Raw genomic sequence first — 24,407 nt, 5'->3', positions numbered from 1 at the left:
ATAATTCAGAGTTGTAGCAGAAGTCAGAGGTGTACAGGGTGAAGAGAAGAGGGGACAGCACAGCTCCCTGTGGTGCTCCTGTGCTGCTGACCACAGTGTCAGACACGATGTCCTTCAGCCTGACGTACTGTGGTCTGTCAGTGAGGTAGTCGGAGATCCAAGCCACCAGGCAGGGGTCTACCTCCATCCTGTTCAGTTTCTCCTGGAGCAGACAGGGCCGGATGGTATTAAAGGCACTGGAAAAGTCAAGAAACAGGATCCTGACCGTGCCTTTTCCCTTGTCCAGGTGTGAGTAGGATCTATGTAGGAGGTACAGGATGGCATCCTCCACTCCGACATCCCCATTGTATGCGAAATGTAGTGGGTCCTGGGCATGGTGTACCTGTGGTCGGAGTAGGTTGAGGAAGAGCCGCTCTAGAGTCTTCATAAGATGTGACGTCAGTGCCACTGGTCGGAAGTCATTCAGCTCATTGGGCCGGTTCCTTTTGGGGACCGGGACGATGCAGGATGTCTTCCACAGGACGGGCACTCTCCCCAGTCACAGACTGAGATTGAAGACTCGTTGTAGCGGCTCCCCAAGTTCAGCAGCACACGCCTTTAGCATCCTAGGACACACCTTGTCTGGGCCTGCTGCCTTTCTGGGGCGAAGCTTCCTCAGTTGCCTCCTGACCTGATCCACTGTGACACTGGGAGATGATTGGAAGGAGGGGGGGAAGATGTCCTGCTGTTGAGAGAAGGGTTGGAGAAGGGGGGTGTCATCATAGTGTCAGGAAGGGGGGGAAGCGAGGGAGGTAGGAGAGTGGGGAGAGGGCTCTGTAGTAAAGGTGAGGGTGGGGGGGTTGTGGGCTGGTCAAACCTGTTGAAGAAGTTGTTGAGTTCGTTTGCCTTCTCCACAGTCCCCCCCCCCCCCCCCCCCCCTGTGCTGTTCTTGGTGTTGTGGCCTGTGATGGTTTTCACACCATTCCAGACCTCCATCATATTGTTCCTCTCCAACTTCTGCTCCACCTTCCTCCTGTAGGAGTCCTGTGCTTCCCTCAGGCAGCGTTTCATAATTATATTATAGGGAATGAGGGTATGTCATGTGAGATATTTCCTGTCCTTATGACAGTGGAGCTGAATCAGTCTGTTAAAGAAGGTGCTCCACTGCCTGTCCAGGAACCCATGCAGGAGGTCTGGATCATCCACAAATGATAATAGTTCCAGATGTTTTTACTGGCTCATTCTAATCATTTCATACACTGCTGGATAGCTTCATCTTCAATGGTATGTTTCATTAGGATATATTTTTATTATTATTATTATAATCTATAATAGATGGGGTGCCTGGTTTGTCATTGCAAACAGAGCAATAATAAACAAAAAAAAATACACTTATTGGTGCATGTAAGTGACACAGATGGTATTTAGAAAGGCGCGGTCTCTGAACCTAGAGATGTGGGTTTTGGCTGATCTCTTTCCGCTACCTGAGTGCAACAGTTCAGATGGTGATTGTGACACCATCACTGAGGATGTTTTGTGCTTGCTTGAGTATCCTCCAGGCATGGCAGCCCGCAGCCAAATTTTATTTTTCTGCTGTTCTCACCACTCCTCGCAGTACCTGTTTGTCTGCTACAGAACAGCCTTCATACCACACTGGTAAGCAGTGCATTACAACAGACTCAACTGCAGCACCGTAGAAAGAAATGAGCAGTTGTTCCTCCTAAATGTCCTCTGATGTGCCCACTTTATTCTACCAAGACTGGAAATTTGAAATCACTTTCACACGAGTGTCTTTAATAAGGAAACATTCAGGAGGTCGTTTACAGATGTACAAAGTGTTTCTCAGCTCAGTCAGTTAAGATTTGCCTTAGTTAAATATTATCCATATCTGATATTAGAGCAGGAGAAATATGAACCTGGATGAATTATTAAACACATAATGACATTAAAATACTGTCTAGTGTGGATACAGATCTCCAGCTAGTAAATGTAATTTGGATTTATAAAATTGGTGTAAGAACGGCCGTAGTGGAGGAGGAAAGAGGCACTTTCTGTATCTGAGCTTTGCCTCACTGCTGTTCAGAGTTTAGAGTATGTCTTCGTTTTGGGACTCTTCTTCTCGAGGGCTGCCTGAGCTGATTTCATCAGATCTTCAGTCTGAAGCATGCTCATGTTCCACGTGGCCTGGAGAAGGAGAAATGATGAACTTGAGTGCTTTAAAAAGGGAACTTCAGCAGGCTCATATGCATTTAACTGAGCGTGTCACATCCCCTTTATGTTATCAAGTGTCATATAAAAGACACCAGGAAACTGAAATGGAGGGAATGAGGTAGCAATGCCAGATTCCTTCCGGAGAACTCTGAACACAAACCTTAAGAGTGACGTTGTGAAGCTGACAAAAATATGCACAGAAAACTTTGTCACATTATACTCCTCCTTACAATGTAATCCAATCCATCTGCTACGCTGTGGTTTCTGGCATAGATGAGGTTTATTTTGGTGCCCTGCACAGCAACTGGGCTGCGACCAGCAATCTCTCCAGCAATCTCCAGAGCTCCAGCCATCATCGCCTCCTTATCTGCAAACACTTGGCTGAAGAAGAAGGGAAGGGTTTTCAAACTGTTAGAATAAATAAGTGCTTTTAATTTGGAAAAAGAGTGATGAGGGAACATTGTTTACCTGACCAGTCCGCTGCTCTTAGCTTCATCAGCATACATCTTTCTCGCTGTCAGAGCCAGTTCATTAACAAGACTGTTAAAAATAGAAATAGATTTTTTAACCTACAAGCATTCAGTCACTTAACAGTGTCATGCCATAAATTGCTTGTAATCTTATCCCAATTGTAAATCATGCTGCTGGCTCACCTTTGGCTGCCGATGACCTTCGGGAGTCTCTGGAGTGTTCCAACATCTGCTGCAAGTCCAATATCAACCTCCTATGGAGCCAAAGCAGAGGGAATCATCATTGCTACATTTAGCAAACAATCTCAAGATCTAGTGTGTAATCTCTGCTCAAAACCTTGCTGTAGGATATGACAGATCAAAGAGATCAAGATCTGTGAAATTGTTTAACACAAATCTTCATAAGTTGGTTTAAATTTAATCAGCTATCTATTCCATGGTTTCCTAATTGTCCTCACCACAATGATAAAATCAGATGATTATACCTTAACTTGGAACCAGGCGTCCTGGGTGCACAAGCGAATGTCGCAGGCTGTAATCATGTCAACACCTGCCAGAGAAAACACCACCTACGGTTAACTCACCGAAGCTCCTTTCTCCACCAAACTCAATGCGTCAAACACCTCCACAACCAAGAAGCCTGTATCACAGCCTGTGGGTTTCCCTGGCTCCTGCTAGCATCATGTCCATGCAGTAAACTAACCAGTTATATATCAAAGCTTGAAAACAGTATTTTCAAATGTCTTGTTGTCTTCTAGGGTCAAGTCGAAAGCAGCCATGGGGAAGAGGGGGTTATGTATAGTTTCAGCCACCGCCTTCAGAACACAGCAAATCTCGTTGGGGAGAAATTTCAATTAAAATTCATCCATACCACAAACACGTTGGACTGGTCCAGCTGAACGACTCAATTAGGAATTTTAGGGGATTTGAAGCTTTTCACACAGAGGCTACAGCTTCTTATATCTGCACACTTCTCAAAGCATCATCCTCCTAACTTCAAGTGTTAAAATGCATAAAACAAAGGCTTAAAAAACAAACATTTATTTATTTCTTCTTGGCTGTAAATGCGTTTATTTCTGCTGTAAAGTTGGACATTTTAACACGAGACTCTTTGGGAATTCACTCCCTTTTGCAGCCAGACTCAAGCAGACATTCGAGGAACTTTAGTGTTTTTCCAGCTCCTGTACCTTAAGATGATTCACTACAGCACTGTAATCTTTACAATGTCCTACCTGCTCCTACACAGGCTCCATGGATGGCCACCACAACAGGCTTCGGGCACTGCGAGAACACAATTCAAGAGGAAACGTACTTTAATGATAGTGAGGGAGAATTTGTAAGGAAGGGAAGCTTGGTGCACGCTGGGTCCTACTGCTCTTACACTACAGACATTAACAGTGTCACAGTGTATCTTGTATTGAGTTCTTACTGTGTTGTTTCATGCAGGTCACACAGATGAGCAATGCCAATGGAAAAAAATATAATTTCATTACAAAAACTGGAATTTAAAGACAAAATAACCATAAAATAAATCCTATGTTTGTAACCTCTAATCTGTCCTAAAGCTTTCTTTGGCTGAAGTAAAATTGCCACCATTCATCATTTATCATTTATCCAATTCATAGCCAGGGTTGGTGGGGGATTAAGTCTATCCCAGCTGACCCATGGTAAAAACTGATGACTGAATTTTAAAAGATAGCAATACAACAGTGGACATGAATGCAAAATGAGCTTTCATGAACCCTAATATAGTTAATATAACTTATCTTGATTTAGAGAGGCAACATCTGAACAACAAGCACAGTTCAGGAACCTTCCTGATAAAATCTGATAATTCAGCCACACCTCATGTTTGTGACTGGTTCAGTCTTCTCACTCTTTACATTAATAATGCGCTCTGACCTTCTCTATGACGGAGAAGGTCTCTTGCAATTTCTTAATCTTTTTTTTCAACCCCCAGGAGATTCTGGCTGTGTCGTCTCCTTCTGGTTGAAGCACATTGTGCGTCATGTCCATGAGATCGATACCTGCGCATTAACACAGATGAGATTATACACACTGATTATACACACTGAGAGAAGAGAACAGAGGTTTTAATATTCTGTATACCCACCAGCTGTGAAGAGCTTCCCTGCTCCAGAAACTACCACTGCTCTGCACTCGGGGTCCTCAGAGAGCTCATTAAAGCAGGTCAGCATCTCACTGGCAGAGAAACACACGAGTTCAGATCAGCGTTCACCCAAATAATAATTTAGCTTTTAATTCCAGTGATTAGTTTGCTTTTTGAGCTCTTTTATGTCTGATAATTTAACACTTTTAGAGTTCCATGTATTAGCATTATATTTTTTATTCACACTAAATGATGCAATATTGATTCTCAACAATTCACAAAATAGTAATAGTCTGAATATTGTTTTCACTTGTTTGTAGGGAGTGACTGTATTTATTTAACTCTGTATGTGCTTCTCTCCTGATCACAGGACTGAATATGTTTGGGAGCTAGCCTACTTGCCGGTCTGTGCTGTTACACAACGAGGGTTGCAGGATGAATGAAAACAAAAACTCATACAAGTGCTTTCCCCCCCCCTCACGCACTATACTCCCAGCAGAAGTAAGAGAAGCCAGCTGAGGTAAACACATGCTGGGTATGATGAACCTTCTCTTTATTTTCACCAAGATAAATAAAGAATATGGACAATATGGACTTTCTAACTGAATACAAGCTGTGAGACAGGTTCCAGCATCCAGGTATAATATATAGCATTTGTCATGCCTCTGACACTGTAAAATATGTATGTATGTAATTCTGGTTCCTGCCTCCAGAAAGCACTGTTCATGGCATTGCGTTTCTCAGGCCGGTGAAGTTCAACATGCGTGATGGACTCTGTAGGGCGACTGATGGCCAGGGTCGTGTACGGAGGGGTGGCACCACCTGAAGATGACATGGCTCTGGCCACAGTTTGACTAGGCAACCGCAACCCCTTATCTAAGAAGAAAAAACAGAACAACATTAGACTGTGGCCAAGAAGCAAGAGTAGTGAAAGCTACAAGGCTACAATGGACTATTCATAGGCCTTTTCTCATCTTTACCATTTTGTATCTTACTTACATTCAAGGCCTCAACTCACTTATACACCTCAGTATTGGTTCAGCTTTACAATAAAGTGGCACAGTTTTACAATAATTGTAATAGTTATTGAAAGGAAGAGGATACAACTAGCACAGACCCATAACAACTGGACAATAGAAGAAAAAATAAATATTGTCTGGCCTGAGTCTCAATTCTGATCTTGGTGCAAAGAACATGTTGCCTCGCAGCAGTGGTTTCACTAAGCATCTTCTTAATACTACGTCTATCTGAGTGTTGTTGCTGACCATGTCCATCCCTTTATCGCCACAGTGTACCCATCCTGTGATGGCTGTGTACAGCAGGATAACAAGCCATGTCGCATGTTTCCAGTACCTTGGCGAATCTGTGACATGAAGAATTAAGGTAGTTCTGAGGGTAAAAAGGGGTCCAACCTACACTAGGAACCTAATAAAGTAGCTGGTGAGTATAAATAAAGGAAAAAGTCAAGATATGATTAACAAAATTAAAACAAATATATAATGGGGTCATTAATCACCACAACTCTTTCAATTTAACCGCTAAAATAGTAATTTTGTTTAAGCAAGTGATCAGTCCACCACTATTTATTCATGTTTTTCCACAGTCAACTCCCTTTTCTCACTTCTAGCTACTCAAATGCAGATATTGTTTGAAGAAAAAACAAAAAAGAAAAAGCATATTTATACACTATTAAACTATATAAAATACATGGAGCAGAAAATCAACATTTATGACAAATTAAAATCACTACTATAACCTGTATCAAGTACACATTTTCTTGCGCTTCTACTCTGGACTTTACGGCAGCGCTTATTCTCCTTCATTGCTGATCGCAAAGAACAGTTATGCCCAGATGATGCGATATTTGAGTAATTGTGTTGAACTAGAGCATAATTCCCTCCCTTCATTTTTGTGGAATATGCAGATAGAGATGAAACTTCCAGACGTAGTTTGAGTCGTTGGAGGAGAGAAAGAATGCGTCGAAAGTTTCACGTGAACTTTCAAGGATGATTTTAATGAATTTTTGAATATAATGCAATCAGACTGTTTAAATGAAATCTGTTCATGTTGTAAATGTGTTGTAAATGTTCGTGAAATGTGTGCGCGAGTTTGCGATTAGCAATGAAGGTGAAAGGGCGCTGCAGTAAAGCCTAGTGTAAAAGTGCAAGAAAATTTAGGCGGCGGATAAGAGGTGGCTGCTTCACCGCGGCTCACAAATGAAGGCTTGACCGTCACTTGACCGTGATCTTACAAAACACTGAAGCTGCACTGACGAGCTTTCACCCACTTATCCCTATAAAAGGTTTTGTTTCCAATTTTTGACTCCAAAATAAAATTTAAAAAAAATGCATGACACACGGCTCCGAGCTAAAACAGCGACAAACATTCAGAACATCCGGTGTATTTTCACACGCTAAGAACAAAGTTTAAAAAAAATACAAACAAATCACCGACACTTACATTTGGTGACAGCTGACCTGAAAACCACTGCCAACATCGCCCTTTGAACGCTGCAGAGTCCAGACCGTTTAGCGAGGCTGCATACAGAATCAATCATTCACTTCACCTGGCCCTCTGGACATTAGCCAGTTAGCTTTGCTAAAGCTAAGTAGTTATCAGCAGGGATCTTACGTGAGTTAATCGATAGTTCACCGGTTATCCTTCGGCACAAACAGCAGACATACAGCGTGGCTTTACTTAACAAATGTTAACGCACAGCTCATTAAATGAACCCGTGACGTCACTATGTGAACTATAAACAATTCCGTAGCATTCTGTAGCTAAGTTAGCACTGGCGCTGCCGTAAAGCCTAGTGTAGAAGCGAAAGAAAACTTATGCGTCGGATAAGAGGCGACTGGCTTCACTGCAGATCACAAATGACGGTTCACTTGACTGTCTTCACTAAACAGTCTGGACTCTGCAGGGTTCAAAAGGCGATGTTGGCGATGGTTTTCAGGTCAGCTGTCACTAGATGTAAGTGTCTATAATTTGTTTGTATTTTATTCTTTTACTTTAATTGTTGTGTTAAGTAGTAGTAAAACGTATCAAAGCGTGTGAGGATAAGTGGGTGAAAGGTCGTCAGTGCAGCTTCAGTGTTTTGTAAGGTGCAGGGCTCACTTTGTGTTCTTTAATTTCACCCCTATGAAATATAAAGAGTCTTTTCAAAAACCAACCAGAAAACATTACACAGCTTCGAGAATACACGACTGAGGCAGGCTGGTCCAAATATTAAGATACCTTTATTAACTGCATTTGTTAAAATAAAAAAACTAAAAAAAAAGAACAGAGCACAATAAAAGTTGACTGTGGCACGGCCTGTCCTGTAATACTATCCTAAATTAAATAAAACCACCATACATTGAACTGGACTTGCCAGTAGCTAAGGACCATGAGAGGAGAAAAATCACACGTGCTGTACAACAAAAGTAGTGTGGAAAACGACCCATAACCGAAGGTCCCACAGATACTGAGTATCCTCAATTCACTGCATTTAAAAAAGTGTCACAAATGTCTAATAGGGCACTTAACATCAGACGCATTGCTCACAGTCAAACTACAAAATGCACAGACGATATTTGATCCCTGCGCACTCCAAACAGGAATGACGCTCTCTATGACGAATGGTACAAATCAAATGTGCAGGTACAAATGTCACTGTAAACAATCACCAGAAAACGTAAAGGATCCCCAGAGTCTGGCTACGTGGTCAAACCAAATATAAACAGTGTCACAAAACTGTAGACGGTACAAGACAGCAGTTCCTTAAAGGACGGGGCCAAACGGCGGCTGCTGCAGACGTTTCCCTCAGCTTGACTGGGCCGAAACGATCAACACTGCCCGCCGAACAGAGGCTACAGCGGGCAGCAATCAAATCCCTGCCGGTAGAAGGGCAGCCGCCCTCTCCAAAACGGCAGGAAATAAATACACGGCCACTCTGTAACTGTACAGCCAGAAAAGTACAGTTACACTCACAAATAAATGGGGAAAGCTTCTCTTATTCTGATTCTGATTCTTCTTCAGATTGTTTATTGGTGGTTGACAAACAACAAAATGTTGCATTACCGCCACCTACTGGTGTGGAGTGTGGACCGAAATGTCAAAAATAAAAATCCATTCAAATCTTCCCAAGCAAACCAAAATATGGCCTGATAACATTCACTTCTCAAGTTCTTACGAAATAAATCAACCAAGTCCACTTTCATATCGCCAAGCTTTTTGATTAATTGTCTTCTTTCAGCATCATATTTCTAACAGTGCAATAAAACGTGTTCTGTTGTTTCCTGTTCTCTGTTGCAGTCACACTCTCCTTTACTGTGTTTTCCTATTAAAAACAATGCGCTATAGTGGGTAAAAGTCTTCAACTGACTGGGGACTTCCGGTGAGCGCTCCAAAATGGCGGATTAACTTTTTGTCCGCTCCTGATCATAAGTGAGGAAAACTCCACAAACTCGATACAATAACCGTATTCATACTGACGATGATATACAATGCGTGGAGGCAGATGTAAAAAGACACAGGGGGGCTCAAAAAGTTACGGAGAGGCAAGAGACACCTTGCGGGACGGCGACAGCGACGGAGCTAGCATGAAGAGGAGCACGGAACAAAGTGAGGAAAACGAGCTAACAATGGCTAAAGCAATACAAAATTTGAGCGATAACATCCGAGAGATGAGGAAAGAAATCAAAGAAGATCTGAATAACCTAAAGGCTGAGATGAATCAGAAGCTACAAGATGCCATCGTGGATATTCGTAATCACGCCACTAGGCTAACTGAAGCAGAACAACGTGTGAACGAACTTGAGACAGTGAATGTGGACCTGAGAGATGCGCTAATTCATTGTCTGGACCAGCAGAAAACTCTCCAGACCAAAGTCACGGACCTGGAAGGAAGATCGCGCCGCAACAACCTCCGTATATACGGAATTAAGGAAGATGCGGAGGGGAATGATATGATGGCATTCATTAACAACTTCATAAAGAAAGAACTTGCCCTTCCCGAAGATGAGGAGTTGCAGATTCAGCGCGCTCACCGATCACTGGGACCAAAGCCGCAAGACATAGCGATTGCAAGGTCTATTGTGGTTAACTTCCAGAGGTATGACATAAAAGACAAAATCCTGAGAGCAGCTTGGGCAAAGAAAATTTCTTATGAGGGCAAAACTATCACTTTTACACACGACTTACCGACTGAGATTAACAACAAGCTCAAAGAATACAAGGACATTAAGAAGATCCTCAAAGAACAAAAAATTCGTTTCCAGACACCATACCCAGCTAAAATGAGAATTCATTGGGAGAGCGGACCACGCCTGTACAAGAGTGCATCAGAAGCGGCAGAGGATATGAAGAAGCGGGGTTACGCTGTGGAGATGCCACGCTGCAGGGACGTCAACTGGGAACAGGTTTTCACCCGAAGCACACACTGGGAGAAAACGGATAGCTCACACTCCGAACGTGTCCGCGGAAGGCTTCGTGGATTTCTCAGACAATAAGTATAAACTATCTTGTGTTAGGCCTCACTGGACTAAGCGGCCAAAATACCTGTTTTGGCTCTGTAAGTACTGTTTCCTAATCTCAGTTTATTATAATAGAGGAAGAGGCGTTTAGCCTTCCTATTACATTTTATTTAAGATTTATAAAGAAATACCTCTACCATATGCTGGCATTGTACGTATTGCTCCCGTAAGGTTTTTTTACTTTATACCTTTTTTTTTTTTTTTTTTTTTTTTTTTTTTTTTTTTTTTTTTGCGTTAGACCTGTGTCGTGTAGAACAGACTATGTTGATCAGGACCGAGAGAGAGATAATTAAAATGCGCAGAGACGAGAGAAAGCTGTTAGATGCAGCGATGGAGCTCCTACATATGGTAGGATTTTTTCTCCAATATTGTAAGAATGGACACTATAGAATGACAGGGCACTATAAAGCCCCAGGAGTGGAAGTCAAGGTAACATATGTTCAGTTTTTGTGGTTATTTTGTTCTTATAGTTCTAACTATGTTCAGAGCGTCGACATAAGTGGTTGGAAATACCGGTATGAGTAACTGTGACTTTAGAGCAGCTTCATGGAATGTAAATGGACTTAACAACCCTGTTAAGAGGAGTAGAGTCATGTCTAAGATAAAGCGGGAAAAAATGCAGATTGTGTTTCTCCAAGAAACTCATTTATCTCAAACAGAGCATGAGAAGTTAAAGAAGTTTGGATTCTCAAATACATTTTACAGCTCTTTTAAAACAGGTAACAAAAGAGGAGTTGCGGTATTGATACACAACTCCCTACATTTTGAACTTACCAGACAAGTAAAGGATAATGAAGGCAGATATGTGTTGATTCAAGGAAAAATAGAGGGCAAAATGGTAACTCTTCTTTCAGTCTACCTACCACCAAATTATGATTTGAAACTTCCTAAGAAAATCCTTGAATTGATCTCCTCGGAGTCTCAGGGTGTGTTAATATGCGCAGGGGACTTTAATACAATCATGCATAAGGAGGATACCTCTAATAATAAGAGGATCGTGACTTCACAGAGTAAATTGCTAAGAAAGGGCCTGGATGACTTGGGCTTATTGGATATTTGGCGAGAAATGCATCCAAAGCATAGAGATTTTACTTACTTTTCACCTCCCCATGCTGTATATTCAAGAATAGATCTTTTCTTTGTCTTTAGAAATGATAGACATAGGGTAAAAAGTTGTGACATAGGCACTAGGAATATGTCAGACCATTCACCAATTTATCTAACAATTAACCTAGAGACTAGACCAAAAAAAACTATATGGAGGCTAAATACAGGTCTACTTAACAATAAGGCTATTATAAAAGAGATAAAAACCGAAATAAAACATTTTCTAGAAATAAATGATAATGGCCAGGTAAATCCTAACATTTTATGGGACACCTTAAAGGCAGTTGTTAGGGGCAAATTTATATCACTAAGTGCAGCTCTGAAGAAAGCTAAAGAGAATCAGCTAAATGGACTTGAAAATACACTAAAAGATTTAGAAAACAGACACAAGAACACTCAATCTGACCAGACCTTGAAACAAATTCAGAAAATTAAAAAACAAATTCTCGATATATATCAGGAAGAAGAAGAGAAAAAATACAAATTTATGAGACAATCATACTATGAAACGGGGCCAAGGGCAACAAAATTACTTGCTAGAAAACTTCGTAAAAAGCAAATGACGCATTCTATATGCTCAGTCCTTGATCCCCAAACTGGGAAATTACAAAGTGACCTGGAAGGAATTGACTTGGCATTCCAAACCTATTACAAAATGTTATACGCACAACCTGCACAAGCCAATACAGAAGATATAAAAATGTTTCTTAATTCATTAGATTTGCCATCAATTGGCAAGTGTCAAAATGAATGCCTAACCAAACAGATTCAGAAAGAAGAATTGGAAATGGCCTTAAAGAAACTAAAAAATAACAAAACACCAGGTACAGACGGCCTGCCGGCTGAGTGGTATAAGGCATTTGAGGTGGAGGTGCTTCCAGTTTTGCTAAGGTCATTGAACTGGACATTAGAGAATATGTCCACCCCCCCATCATGGTCTGAGGCAATCATAACAATTATACCTAAAGACGGTAAGAACAAAACGCTGTGCAGCTCATATAGGCCGATATCAGTCCTAAACCAAGATTATAAGCTTTACGCCTCAATTATATCTAATAGGCTAAACTCGTTCATTCCAGATTTGATTGATGAAGATCAAACTGGATTTGTTGGGGGCCGGCAAACCCAAGACAACATAAGACGCTCTCTCCACATAATCAATAATGTAAGAGAAAATAATCATAAAGCGGTACTAATTAGTCTGGATGCCGAAAAGGCCTTTGATCGCGTCAGCTGGACGTATTTGTTCTTGGTCCTAGAAAGATTTGGTTTTGCTGAAAACTCCATTAACAGTATTAAGACATTATATTCGATGCCTACCGCGAGAATCAAGATAAATGGACGAGTCACGGACCGTATAAAGTTGGAAAGATCTACTCGTCAAGGCTGTCCCTTGTCTCCGACTCTTTTCGCTCTTTACATTGAACCTTTAGCACAGGCAATAAGAGAAAATAATAGTATTCATGGGGTCGTGGTTAATTCAAGAGAACACAAAATAGCATTATATGCTGATGATGTCCTTTTGTACTTGTCAAATCCAGACCAGTCCATCTGGACCCTTTTAGATTTGCTGGGAAGGTTTGGGATGTATTCTGGTTACAAACTCAACATAGGAAAAACACAAATTTTAAGTTTTAACTATAGCCCGTCGAGTGAGGTTAAAAAATTTCTTTCTGTTGATTGGTCTCTGAAAGCAATTAGATATTTAGGAGTATGGCTGACTAAATCGTTAGATGACTTGTATAAAAAAAACTTTGAGCCTGTGAGCCAAAAGATTAAAGAGGACCTCACCCAATGGTCAACACTTGTTTTTGATTTTAGCGCGAGGATGGAGGTCATTAAAATGTCAGTCCTACCCAGACTACTGTATCTGTTTATGTCTCTACCTATCAAAATCCCCAAATCTCAGTTCCATGACTGGGACAAACAAATATCTCGATTTATTTGGAGGGGGCGGAAACCTAGAATTAAATATAGCACATTATTAATCCATAAAGAGAAAGGCGGCTTCTCCCTCCCAAGTCTCAGAGATTACTACCTTGCTGCTCAACTCAAAATAATTATACAATGGTGTGATGACACTTATGGGGCCCGATGGAAAGACATTGAGAATATGTGTGGGGTCATTCCAATACAAGCCTTGATAGGAGATCAGAAGCTGGCAACAGCCTACCAGAAAGAACTGAACCCTTTCGCATCTTTTACATTGCTTATCTGGTTTGAGTTAGTGAAAGAACTAAATCTAAGGAACCACATTCAAGTACTTAAGTGGGTGGCTTATGACTCTGAGTTTAAACCAAACCAATTGGATTTACAATTTAAGAACTGGTCACATAAAGGCATTAATGTATACTGTAAAATACTGGATAAGAATGGCCTGCAAAGTTTTCAAACATTACAAGAAAAATATGGGCTAGGAAAAAGTGATTTTTTCAGATACCTACAATTACGGCAGTATTTGTCCTCAAAAGTGACTAAAGAAATTAATACACAATCCAATGAAATAATTAATCTGATTTCACAAACATACTATAAGGGATGCAAGTCAGTTATCTCTAAACTCTACCAGGGCATATTGAAAAGTAGGGGAACTTCAACAGATTATATAAAGGGAAGATGGGAGAGAGAGTTGTCCTCAGTTATAACTTCTGAGCAATGGGACAATATGTGTGAGACTGCCATTTCAACCTCATCCTCTGCATACTGGCGAGAATTTAGTTGGAAAAACCTGGTACGATTTTTCATAACACCAAACCAACAAACACGAGGAAATTCTTCATGCTGGAGGAGCTGTGGGGAAACTGTTGCAAACCATACCCACATATTCTGGTCGTGTCGAAAACTTTCTAAATTTTGGGAAGATGTTATATCAAAGATAGAACAGACTATAGGCTTTAAATCAAAACAACGGCCTGTCATAACATTTTATTTAGGAGACCTGCCCGAAGAATTAACAAGCAATGACAAATATCTCCTGAAGATTCTTACTGCTGCTGCAAAAAAAGCAATTACTCGTAAGTGGCTCTGTACTGACCCCCCTATTCTGGACGACTGGTTGAGCGTTGTTGAGGAGATTCATAAAATGGAAAAACTTACCTTTTTGTTAAGGCTGCAAGCTAATATTTATACCACAAGATGGGACAAGTGGTTGAAATATATCCGAAATTAGAATGTTGTTTTGTTTTGTTTTTTTAATTTAATTTATTTTTTCTTTCTCCTGTTTGTGCCTACTCACATCTATATAAACTTCTGCATGCCTCTCCTAAGCTGCTCTTACATCTGTAGATGTGCTGTCAATTCATGAATATAAAGTCATGTTCTCACTGCCAGAATTGCTTTGTGGGAAAAAGCTGTGCTTTCCAGTCGACTGCTTGTTTTGTTATTGTTGTTTTTGGTTGTTTGTTGTTTTCCTTTTCTGTTGTAAAAATATGTAAAACCTTTATTAAAAACTAAGTAATAAAAAAAAAAAAAACAATGCGCTATTCAAACCTGTGTGCCCAAATCTAAGTCGAGATATAACTGTCTCCTCTCCCCTGTTCCTTCCTGTGCTTCTCATTTCTCGTATTTTCCTTTGGATTTTGTAAAACCATCGCCCTTTCCTCTCTTCCTTCCATTGCTTTTGCTACCTTTCTTTCATTTTGTGCCATATTCTGTTCTTAATCTCTGTCCCACTAACATTTCCACCAATGGTCTCTTTGTAGCTTCCTTTGCTGTTCTGTTTGCCATTTCATTTCCCTTAACTCCACGATGCGCTGGTACCCATAAGAAGGTGATTATAAGTCCCATCTCAGTAATTCTGCATAATGTTTAAATCTTCTTTTCTTCTTTTCATTTTAACGGCAGCTTGCATCCAACAATAATGCACCGCTGCCATCTCTTGGGTTATGCTGCTACATAGTTAAACATATATGATCAAATAATGTTGAATCCTGGATATGGATTTGTAATGAATGAAATTTGAAATAAGGGGGTAGGAACAGGTAAAGTGTAAAGTTCATCCTACAACTTTTCGAGCACACACATTCTGTAGACATAGATATATACATGAAAACTTGATGATTTTTAAGGGGTTTTTTTTCTCTTGTTATTTCAATTATATTTGCATGTTCAAAATAAAATTCTATCATTTCCATTTGCTTAAATCTTCTTAATGAATCCAGTATTTCTCAAAAAAACGAAATATGTGTCCTTTCCCTTCATCATGATTTAACTGAGTAACCACATTTTCAAACTTGAATTCCCTATTACTACACATTTCTACACTCAGTATTCTTCTTTATTAATAATAATAATAATACATTTTGTTTGAAAGCACCTTTCAAGACACCCAAGGACACTTGACAATAGAATAAAACACATAATAGAACAATGACAATGAAGAAAAATAAGAAAACAAAAGCACAAGGTAAAATAAACAAACAATAGGTTCACAGTTAATATGCAGATTTGAATAGATGGGTTTTGAGTTGAGATTTAAACTGGGGGAGAGAACCAATGTTTCTTTTATATGGGGGAAGAGAGCTCCACAGTCTGGGAGCAGAGCAGCTGAAAGCTTTGCTTCCCATGGTGGTGAGGCGAAAAGAAGGCACAGAAAGCTGGATAGAAGAAGAGGATGGAAGTGAGCAGGTGGAAGAGATAGTGCTTAACAGGTCAGAAAGATAGAGAGGAGCGAGGTTATGAAGGGCCTTGAAGGTGAGCAGTAGAAGTTTGTACACTATCCAGAATTTCACAGGGAGCCAGTGAAGTTCCAGGAGAACAGGGGTGATGTGCTGGTAGGAGGGGTTCTGGTGATAATGCGGCAGAAGAGTTTTGAACCAGTTGAAGCTTATGGAGGGATTTTTGGGGGAGACTGTGCAAGAGAGAATTACAATAGTCAATACAGGAGGTAACAAGACTGTGGACAAGAATGGATGTAGACTGGGTGGAAAGAGAAGGAAGCAATCTGTTAATGTTGCGTAGATGGATGTAGGCAGAACGGGTGAGATTATTGATGTGAGATTTATAGGATAGTGAACTGTCTAGGATGACACCAAGGCTCTTAACTCCACAGTTTTCCCTTCTCCTCAGGTTATCAATAGTGAGTGAGAAATGGTTTGCCTTCAGTAGGTTGGATTTAGTGCCAATAAGGAGGATCTCAGTTTTATCCTCATTGAGCTTAAGAAAATTAGAGCTGAACCAGGATTTTAATTCGGATAAGCATTCTGTAAGAGAAGAAGGTGGGAGGGAGGAATCAGACCTGCAGGAGAGATATAACCGGGTGTCATCGGTGAAACTGGGTGTCAAAGCAGTAAAAATGAAGATCAAATTTACGGAAAATGGCACCAAGAGGGAGGATGTAAATTATGAAGAGAAGAGGGCCTAAGACTGAACCGTGAGGTACACCAGAAGTGACTGGGAAGAGGCGAGAGCAGAATGATCTTAGTTGAATAAACTGGCAGCAGTCGAGGAGATATGATTGAAACCAGGCGAGCGGTGTGTCGGAGATGCTGAGAGAGGAAAGTCTGCTTAGAAGTACAGAGTGAGAAATGGTGTCGAAGGCTGAGCTCAGATCTAAAAGGACGAGAATGGTGAGAAGGCCAGAGTCAGCTCCGATTAGAAGATCGTTAGTGACTTTAAGTAAAGCAGTTTCTGTACTGTGACATGAGCGAAAACCAGATCGAAATCTCTCGTAAATATTATTATTAACCAGGTGTACATGAAGTTGAGCTGCAACCACTTTTTCAAGTATTTTAGAAATGAAGGGTAAATTGGAAATCGGACGGAGGTTGTTAAAGTTGTTAGGATCTAAAGATGGTTATTTCAGTATAGGAGTGGCTGAAGCAATCTTGAGTGAACGAAGAGAAGAGTGAATGATAGCAGAGATGAGTGGGAGTAAGGAAGAGAGGCAGGATTTCATAAACCCTGTAGGCATGGGAACGTGATGACATGTGGCGGGCTTTGATTTACATATAAACTCAGAAATATCGGATAAATCAGGAAGATCAAAGGTGGAAAAGGGCTGAAAATGGAGAAATGGTTCTGGAGAGGGGGTAGACACAACATTTGATCTGAGTTGCTGGTGGATGTTATTCATTTTTGTAGTCCAGAACAGCATCAAGGAGTTACAGATTTCAGAAGAATAGAAGTGTGGTGGTAAAGCGTTGGGGGCTGAAGAAGTTTGTGAAAACATAGTCCTGGAGCTACCCTCACAAGAAGTGATAATACCAGAGTAGAAGCTTTGTTTGGCCTGATTGACAGAGTCTTTATATTGGAGTACATGATATTTATAGATTTCTGCGTCAACAGTTAAAGCAGATTTCTTATAACTACGCTGAGCTTTGGCCTTCAAAGCTCGGAGGTCAGAGGTAAACCAAGGAGCAAAGGAAACAGTGGGTTTTTACAGGAGCCAGAGAATCAAGGACATTGAGTAAACAATTATTATAATATAACAACAGATCATCAGGGACAGAATAGAAGACAGGATTCTGAATATTGTCCAAACTGGTAGTGAGAATGTCCATATCAATGTTGTTGATGTTGCGGAACGAGATGAGACGGGTTGGCTTGGTAGAAGAGCAGCAGAGAGTGAGGTTAAATGAAAGGAGGAAGTGGTCAGTTATGGGGATTTCAGTAGCAGAAAGATTCGAGGGAGAAAGACCAGAACAGCAGACCAAGTCCAGGGTGTGTCCTTTAGAGTGAATGGCAAAGTCGATAAATTGTTTGAATTCAGAGCCTTCGAGACAAGAGGAAAAGTCTCTGGTGAGCAGACGGTCATTATTATTCATATGAATGTTGAAATTTCCCACCAAGATCACATTTGGGGAGAGAGATGAAAGATGGGTTAGTAGGTGAAGCGCCTTGAGGCGACTTTTGTTGTGATTTGGCGCTATATAAATAAAATTGAATTGAATTGAATAGGTTCGCAAAGTCACTGAGGTTAGGTTTCGGGGGGTGGTATACAGTAGCTATGATGGTGGGAATAGGTCCAGTCAGCTCACTTAAAAGGCACTCACGGGAACTAAAGGTATCAAGATTAACTGGCAGGACTTTCAAGTGCTGGCGAAAAATGATCGCAGGACCACCCCCACGATCTGAGCAGCGAGGTTTAGAAAAGTAAACAAACCCCGGAGGAGTAGATTCATTTAGCTGAGAAAAGTCATCAGGTTGTTGCCAGGTTTCAGTTTAGCAGAAAAACTCAAACTTACAGTCAGATAGGAGGTCTTGGATGAGAGGCCCCTTATTTGTCAGTGAACCGACGCGGAGTCTTCTTTGATTGATATACTTCCTGCAGCTAAGAAGTTCTATCATTTCCATAGCATTACACCAACTACAGTTAGATGTTTAACCATCTTAAAAAGTGTGCCATTCAAAAAGCAATGACCTGTTCTTATTTTATTTATAATTGTCTCCTCCCAGATACTTATTCCTCTGTTTCCTGTAACTTCATCTGTATTTTGTATGAATGGGGAAATGAAGCCTGTGTGGCCTTATACCGACAGACACCACCCTGCAATAAAAGTACAGGAGTGTGTTTCCACTCAACACAACCTGACAAGCAGCAAGAATGAGCGGTGGAGAGTAGTCCATCTGGCTGCATATAGTTAATTGTGTATAAATATGCTTTTTCTTTTTTGTTTTTTTCTTCAAACAAAAGCTGCATTTGAGGAGCTAGAAGTGAGGGGAAAAGACTAACTGTGGAAAAACATGGATCTATAGTGGTGGACTGCTCACTTTCTTAAACAAAATGACTATTTTAGTGATTAAATTAGAGTTGTGGTGATTTATTCATTAGATATTTGCTTTAATTTTGTTTATCATATATTTACTTTTTCCTTTATTTACACTGACCAGCCACTTTATTAGGTTCCTTGTGCAGGTTGGACCCCTTTTGCCTTCAGAACTACCTTAATTCTTCATGTCACAGATTCAGCAAGGTGCTGGAAACATGCAACATGGATGGGTACACTGTGGTCATACAGGGGTGGACACACTCAGAATATATACCAAATATTCTTGGGCAAGATACTAAGCCCAGGCTGATCTTTGATGCATCTGTCAAGGTATGAATGTGTGCAAAGAAAGCACTTACATAGAAAAATAATGTTCGAATCAGTGCTCAGAGTAGAAAAGTGCTATATAAACACCAGTCCATTTACCATATCTACAAATAATGAGTTGTGGTCTCCTCTGAAGTCTGTACACGGACTAATCAAGTGCCCTGATTGCTCTCCATTCCTGGACAAGTGCAGCCTGCAGCTGTGAAATGGTCACTGTGGCTGCTTCTGTTGAACACATCAACTTAGCGTCCCAGACATTTTCACTGCGAGGTGTACTGGGACTAGATGCTCGGCTGGACTGTGCAGACATGGTTGTGCTGAAACAGTCACAGGGTGTCACTATGTCGACTCAGATCACCAGTGATCATCTCATTGACATCCAAGGCTGGACATCCATGCCAACTTCAGTCAGTTGTGGTATTGTGGCACTGATGACAATGTTGTGCATACCCTTGTTTTGTTTATTCGGTGTGTGTGTGCTCTAAAATCACTGGCTTGAGAACACTGTAGACTGAACCAATACTGAGGTGTATAAGTGAGTTGAGGCCTTGAATGTAAGTAAGATACAAAATGGTAAAGATGAGAAAAGGCCTATGAATAGTCCATTGTAGCCTTGTAGCTTTCACTACTCTTGCTTCTTGGCCACAGTCTAATGTTGTTCTCTTTTTTCTTCTTAGATAAGGGGTTGCGATTGCCTAGTCAAACTGTGGCCAGAGCCATGTCATCTTCAGGTGGTGCCACCCCTCCGTACACGACCCTGGCCATCAGTCGCCCTACAGAGTCCATCACGCATGTTGAACTTCACCGGCCTGAGAAACGCAATGCCATGAACAGTGCTTTCTGGAGGCAGGAATCAGAATTACATATATACATATTTTACAGTGTCAGAGGCATGACAAATGCTATATATTATACCTGGATGCTGGAACCTGTCTCACAGCTTATATTCAGTTAGAAAGTCCATATTGTCCATATTCTTTATTTATATTGGTGAAAATAAAGAGAAGGTTCATCATACCCAGCATGTGTTTACCTCAGCTGGCTTCTCTTACTTATGCTGGGAGTATAGTGCGTGAGGGGGGGAAAAGCACTTGTATGAGTTTTTGTTTTCATTCATCCTGCAACCCTCGTTGTGTAACAGCACAGACCGGCAAGTAGGCTAGCTCCCAAACATATTCAGTCCTGTGATCAGGAGAGAAGCACATACAGAGTTAAACAAATACAGTCACTCCCTACAAACAAGTGAACACAATATTCAGACTATTACTATTTCGTGAATCGTTGAGAATCAATATTGCATCATTTAGTGTGAATAAAAAAATAATGCTAATACATGTAACTCTAAAAGTGTTAAATTATCAGACATAAAAGAGCTCAAAAAGTCAAACTAATCACTGGAATTAAAAGCTAAATTATTATTTGGGTGAACGCTGATCTGAACTCATGTGTTTCTCTGCCAGTGAGATGCTGACCTGCTTTAATGAGCTCTCTGAGGACCCCGAGTGCAGAGCAGTGGTAGTTTCTGGAGCAGGGAAGCTCTTCACAGCTGGTGGGTATACAGAATATTAAAACCTCTGTTCTCTTCTCTCAGTGTGTATAATCAGTGTGTATAATCTCATCTGTGTTAATGCGCAGGTATCGATCTCATGGACATGACGCACAATGTGCTTCAACCAGAAGGAGACGACACAGCCAGAATCTCCTGGGGGTTCAAAAAAAAGATTAAGAAATTGCAAGAGACCTTCTCCGTCATAGAGAAGGTCAGAGCGCATTATTAATGTAAAGAGTGAGAAGACTGAACCAGTCACAAACATGAGGTGTGGCTGAATTATCAGATTTTATCAGGAAGGTTCCTGAACTGTGCTTCTTGTTCAGATGTTGCCTCTCTAAATCAAATCAAAATTTTACCATGGGGCAGCTGGGGTAGACTTAATCCCCCCACCAACCCTGGCTATGAATTGGATAAATGATGAATGGTGGCAATTTTACTTCAGCCAAAGAAAGCCTTAGGACAGATTAGAAGTTACAAACATAGGATTTATTTTATGGTTATTTTGTCTTTAAATTCCAGTTTTTGTAATGAAATTATATTTTTTTCCATTGGCATTGCTCATCTGTGTGACCTGCATGAAACAACACAGTAAGAACTCAATACAAGATACACTGTGACACTGTTAATGTCTGTAGTGTAAGAGCAGTAGGACCCAGCGTGCACCAAGCTTCCCTTCCTTACAAATTCTCCCTCACTATCATTAAAGTACGTTTCCTCTTGAATTGTGTTCTCGCAGTGCCCGAAGCCTGTTGTGGTGGCCATCCATGGAGCCTGTGTAGGAGCAGGTAGGACATTGTAAAGATTACAGTGCTGTAGTGAATCATCTTAAGGTACAGGAGCTGGAAAAACACTAAAGTTCCTCGAATGTCTGCTTGAGTCTGGCTGCAAAAGGGAGTGAATTCCCAAAGAGTCTCGTGTTAAAACGTCCAACTTTACAGCAGAAATAAACGCATTTACAGCCAAGAAGAAATAAATAAATGTTTATTTGTTTTTTAAGCCTTTGTTTTATGCATTTTAACACTTGAAGTTAGGAGGATGATGCTTTGAGAAGTGTGCAGATATAAGAAGCTGTAGCCTCTGTGTGAAAAGCTTCAAATCCCCTAAAATTCCTAATTGAGTCGTTCAGCTGGACCAGTCCAACGTGTTTGTGGTATGGATGAATTTTAATTGAAATTTCTCCCCAACGAGATTTGCTGTGTTCTGAAGGCGGTGGCTGAAACTATACATAACCCCCTCTACCCCATGGCTGCTTTCGACTTGACCCTAGAAGACAACAAGACATTTGAAAATACTGTTTTCAAGCTTTGATATATAACTGGTTAGTTTACTGCATGGACATGATGCTAGCAGGAGCCAGGGAAACCCACAGGCTGTGATACAGGCTTCTTGGTTGTGGAGGTGTTTGACGCATTGAGTTTGGTGGAGAAAGGAGCTTCGGTGAGTTAACCGTAGGTGGTGTTTTCTCTGGCAGGTGTTGACATGATTACAGCCTGCGACATTCGCTTGTGCACCCAGGACGCCTGGTTCCAAGTTAAGGTATAATCATCTGATTTTATCATTGTGGTGAGGACAATTAGGAAACCATGGAATAGATAGCTGATTAAATATAAACCAACTTATGAAGATTTGTGTTAAACAATTTCACAGATCTTGATCTCTTTGATCTGTCATATCCTACAGCAAGGTTTTGAGCAGAGATTACATACTAGATCTTGAGATTGTTTGCTAAATGTAGCAATGATGATTCCCTCTGCTTTGGCTCCATAGGAGGTTGATATTGGACTTGCAGCAGATGTTGGAACACTCCAGAGACTCCCGAAGGTCATCGGCAGCCAAAGGTGAGCCAGCAGCATGATTTACAATTGGGATAAGATTACAAGCAATTTATGGCATGACACTGTTAAGTGACTGAATGCTTCTATTTCTATTTTCAACAGTCTTGTTAATGAACTGGCTCTGACAGCGAGAAAGATGTATGCTGATGAAGCTAAGAGCAGCGGACTGGTCAGGTAAACAATGTTCCCTCATCACTCTTTTTCCAAATTAAAAGCACTTATTTATTCTAACAGTTTGAAAACCCTTCCCTTCTTCTTCAGCCGAGTGTTTGCAGATAAGGAGGCGATGATGGCTGGAGCTCTGGAGATTGCTGGAGAGATTGCTGGTCGCAGCCCAGTTGCAGTGCAGGGCACCAAAATAAACCTCATCTATGCCAGAAACCACAGCGTAGCAGATGGATTGGATTACATTGTAAGGAGGAGTATAATGTGACAAAGTTTTCTGTGCATATTTTTGTCAGCTTCACAATGAAGAATATCCCCACAGGTTGATTCTGTTCATCTGGATGTAGTATTTTCAGTGGGAGAAATGTTTCTTCAGTCTCAGCTGAGTGCAGGTTTCCCCAACCTTACAAATAGTACCTTTGCACAAAGACTAAACTCGCCCACTGAATGAACAATGGGCTGTGAGGTCAGTTCAGTGATCAATGACCAATGATCAGGATGTTACATCCTCATCATTGAAAGAGTGTCCACTGGCCTGTAGGTGTAAATAGACTGCAGAGTCCTGGTCTGACAAGGTAGCTCTTCTGTGTTGTGCCATCCACTTAGCCAGAGGTTGTTTGGTTTCCCCAAACAAGTGACAAAAACGTTTCCCACTGAAAATGCTACATCCAGATGAACAGAATCAAGTTTTTGGGATTTCCTTTCCTGGATAATTGGGCATGCATCAAGACGAATGGTTATAATATGACAAAGATTTCTGTGCATATTTTTGTTAGTTTCATGATGAAGAACCTGATTACTGAGAGAATTCAGGTCAAACTTTAGGTTCATGTTCTCAGTTCTCCGGAAGGAATCTGGCATTGCTACCTCATTCCCTCCATTTCAGTTTCCTGGTGTCTTTTATATGACACTTGATAACATAAAGGGGTGTGACACGCTCAGTTAAATGCATATGAGCCTGCTGAAGTTCCCTTTATAAAGCACTCAAGTTCATCATTTCTCCTTCTCCAGGCCACGTGGAACATGAGCATGCTTCAGACTGAAGATCTGATGAAATCAGCTCAGGCAGCCCTCGAGAAGAAGAGTCCCAAAACGAAGACATACTCTAAACTCTGAACAGCAGTGAGGCAAAGCTCAGATACAGAAAGTGCCTCTTTCCTCCTCCACTACGGCCGTTCTTACACCAATTTTATAAATGAAAATTACATTTACTAGCTGGAGATCTGTATCCACACTAGACAGTATTTTAATGTCATTATGTGTTTAATAATTCATCCAGGTTCATATTTCTCCTGCTCTAACATCAGATATGGATAATATTTAACTAAGGCAAATCTTAACTGACTGAGCTGAGAAACACTTTGTACATCTGTAAACGACCTCCTGAATGTTTCCTTATTAAAGACACTCATGTGAAAGTGATTTC

At 40.9% G+C, this 24,407-nt stretch overlaps 2 protein-coding genes across 5 annotated transcripts; one reads left to right on the top strand and one right to left on the bottom strand.

The window, feature by feature from the left end:
* Positions 1 to 1,745: 1,745 nt before the first annotated feature.
* On the bottom strand, positions 1,746 to 7,634 carry LOC148099686 (delta(3,5)-Delta(2,4)-dienoyl-CoA isomerase, mitochondrial-like). Of its 3 annotated transcripts, XM_087851330.1 has the most exons (11): positions 7,402 to 7,633; positions 7,231 to 7,307; positions 5,478 to 5,646; positions 4,774 to 4,862; positions 4,563 to 4,687; positions 3,893 to 3,941; positions 3,146 to 3,210; positions 2,844 to 2,914; positions 2,659 to 2,730; positions 2,421 to 2,571; positions 1,746 to 2,163 (listed from the first exon to the last, which is right to left on the bottom strand). In XM_087851330.1, the coding sequence occupies exons 2-11, from the start codon at positions 7,265 to 7,267 to the stop codon at positions 2,059 to 2,061; spliced, it is 933 nt and encodes a 310-aa protein (XP_087707456.1). In that variant the 5' UTR covers positions 7,268 to 7,307; positions 7,402 to 7,633; the 3' UTR covers positions 1,746 to 2,058. The 3 variants fall into 3 exon arrangements, with proteins under 3 accessions (XP_087707456.1, XP_087707455.1, XP_087707457.1); XM_087851329.1 differs by having other exon boundaries at positions 7,231 to 7,634; XM_087851331.1 differs by lacking the exon at positions 7,231 to 7,307.
* On the top strand, positions 7,485 to 24,403 carry ech1 (enoyl CoA hydratase 1, peroxisomal). Of its 2 annotated transcripts, none has more exons than XM_087851327.1 (10): positions 7,485 to 7,743; positions 20,107 to 20,275; positions 20,890 to 20,978; positions 21,065 to 21,189; positions 21,718 to 21,766; positions 22,453 to 22,517; positions 22,749 to 22,819; positions 22,919 to 22,990; positions 23,078 to 23,228; positions 23,993 to 24,403. In XM_087851327.1, exons 1-10 carry the CDS (start codon positions 7,605 to 7,607, stop codon positions 24,095 to 24,097), a joined length of 1,035 nt encoding a protein of 344 aa, XP_087707453.1. In that variant the 5' UTR covers positions 7,485 to 7,604; the 3' UTR covers positions 24,098 to 24,403. The 2 variants fall into 2 exon arrangements, with proteins under 2 accessions (XP_087707453.1, XP_087707454.1); XM_087851328.1 differs by having other exon boundaries at positions 7,653 to 7,726.
* The last annotated feature ends 4 nt before the right edge of the window (positions 24,404 to 24,407 follow it).

The sequence above is a fragment of the Neolamprologus brichardi genome, chromosome 14, assembly GCF_056152115.1.
Source record: "Neolamprologus brichardi isolate AB-2024 chromosome 14, ASM5615211v1, whole genome shotgun sequence".
Lineage (NCBI taxonomy): Eukaryota > Metazoa > Chordata > Actinopteri > Cichliformes > Cichlidae > Neolamprologus > Neolamprologus brichardi.
Note: the sequence above shows the minus strand (reverse complement) of the source record. Positions and strands in the feature narration are given on the sequence as shown.

Bases quoted from the DNA above. Each gene is read 5' to 3' on its own strand.
- LOC148099686 (XM_087851329.1), bottom strand. From the start codon at position 7,327: ATGATTGATTCTGTATGCAGCCTCGCTAAACGGTCTGGACTCTGCAGC. The intron at 5,647-7,230 runs GTAAGTGTCGGT...TTTTCTTCTTAG, and splicing joins CAGGTCAGCTGTCACCAAAT to ATAAGGGGTTGCGGTTGCCT. The intron at 3,211-3,892 runs GTAGGACATTGT...TTTCTCTGGCAG, and splicing joins TGGAGCCTGTGTAGGAGCAG to GTGTTGACATGATTACAGCC.
- ech1 (XM_087851327.1), top strand. From the start codon at position 7,605: ATGCGTCGGATAAGAGGCGACTGGCTTCACTGCAGATCACAAATGACG. The intron at 20,979-21,064 runs GTGGGTATACAG...GTTAATGCGCAG, and splicing joins AGGGAAGCTCTTCACAGCTG to GTATCGATCTCATGGACATG. The intron at 23,229-23,992 runs GTAAGGAGGAGT...CTCCTTCTCCAG, and splicing joins CAGATGGATTGGATTACATT to GCCACGTGGAACATGAGCAT.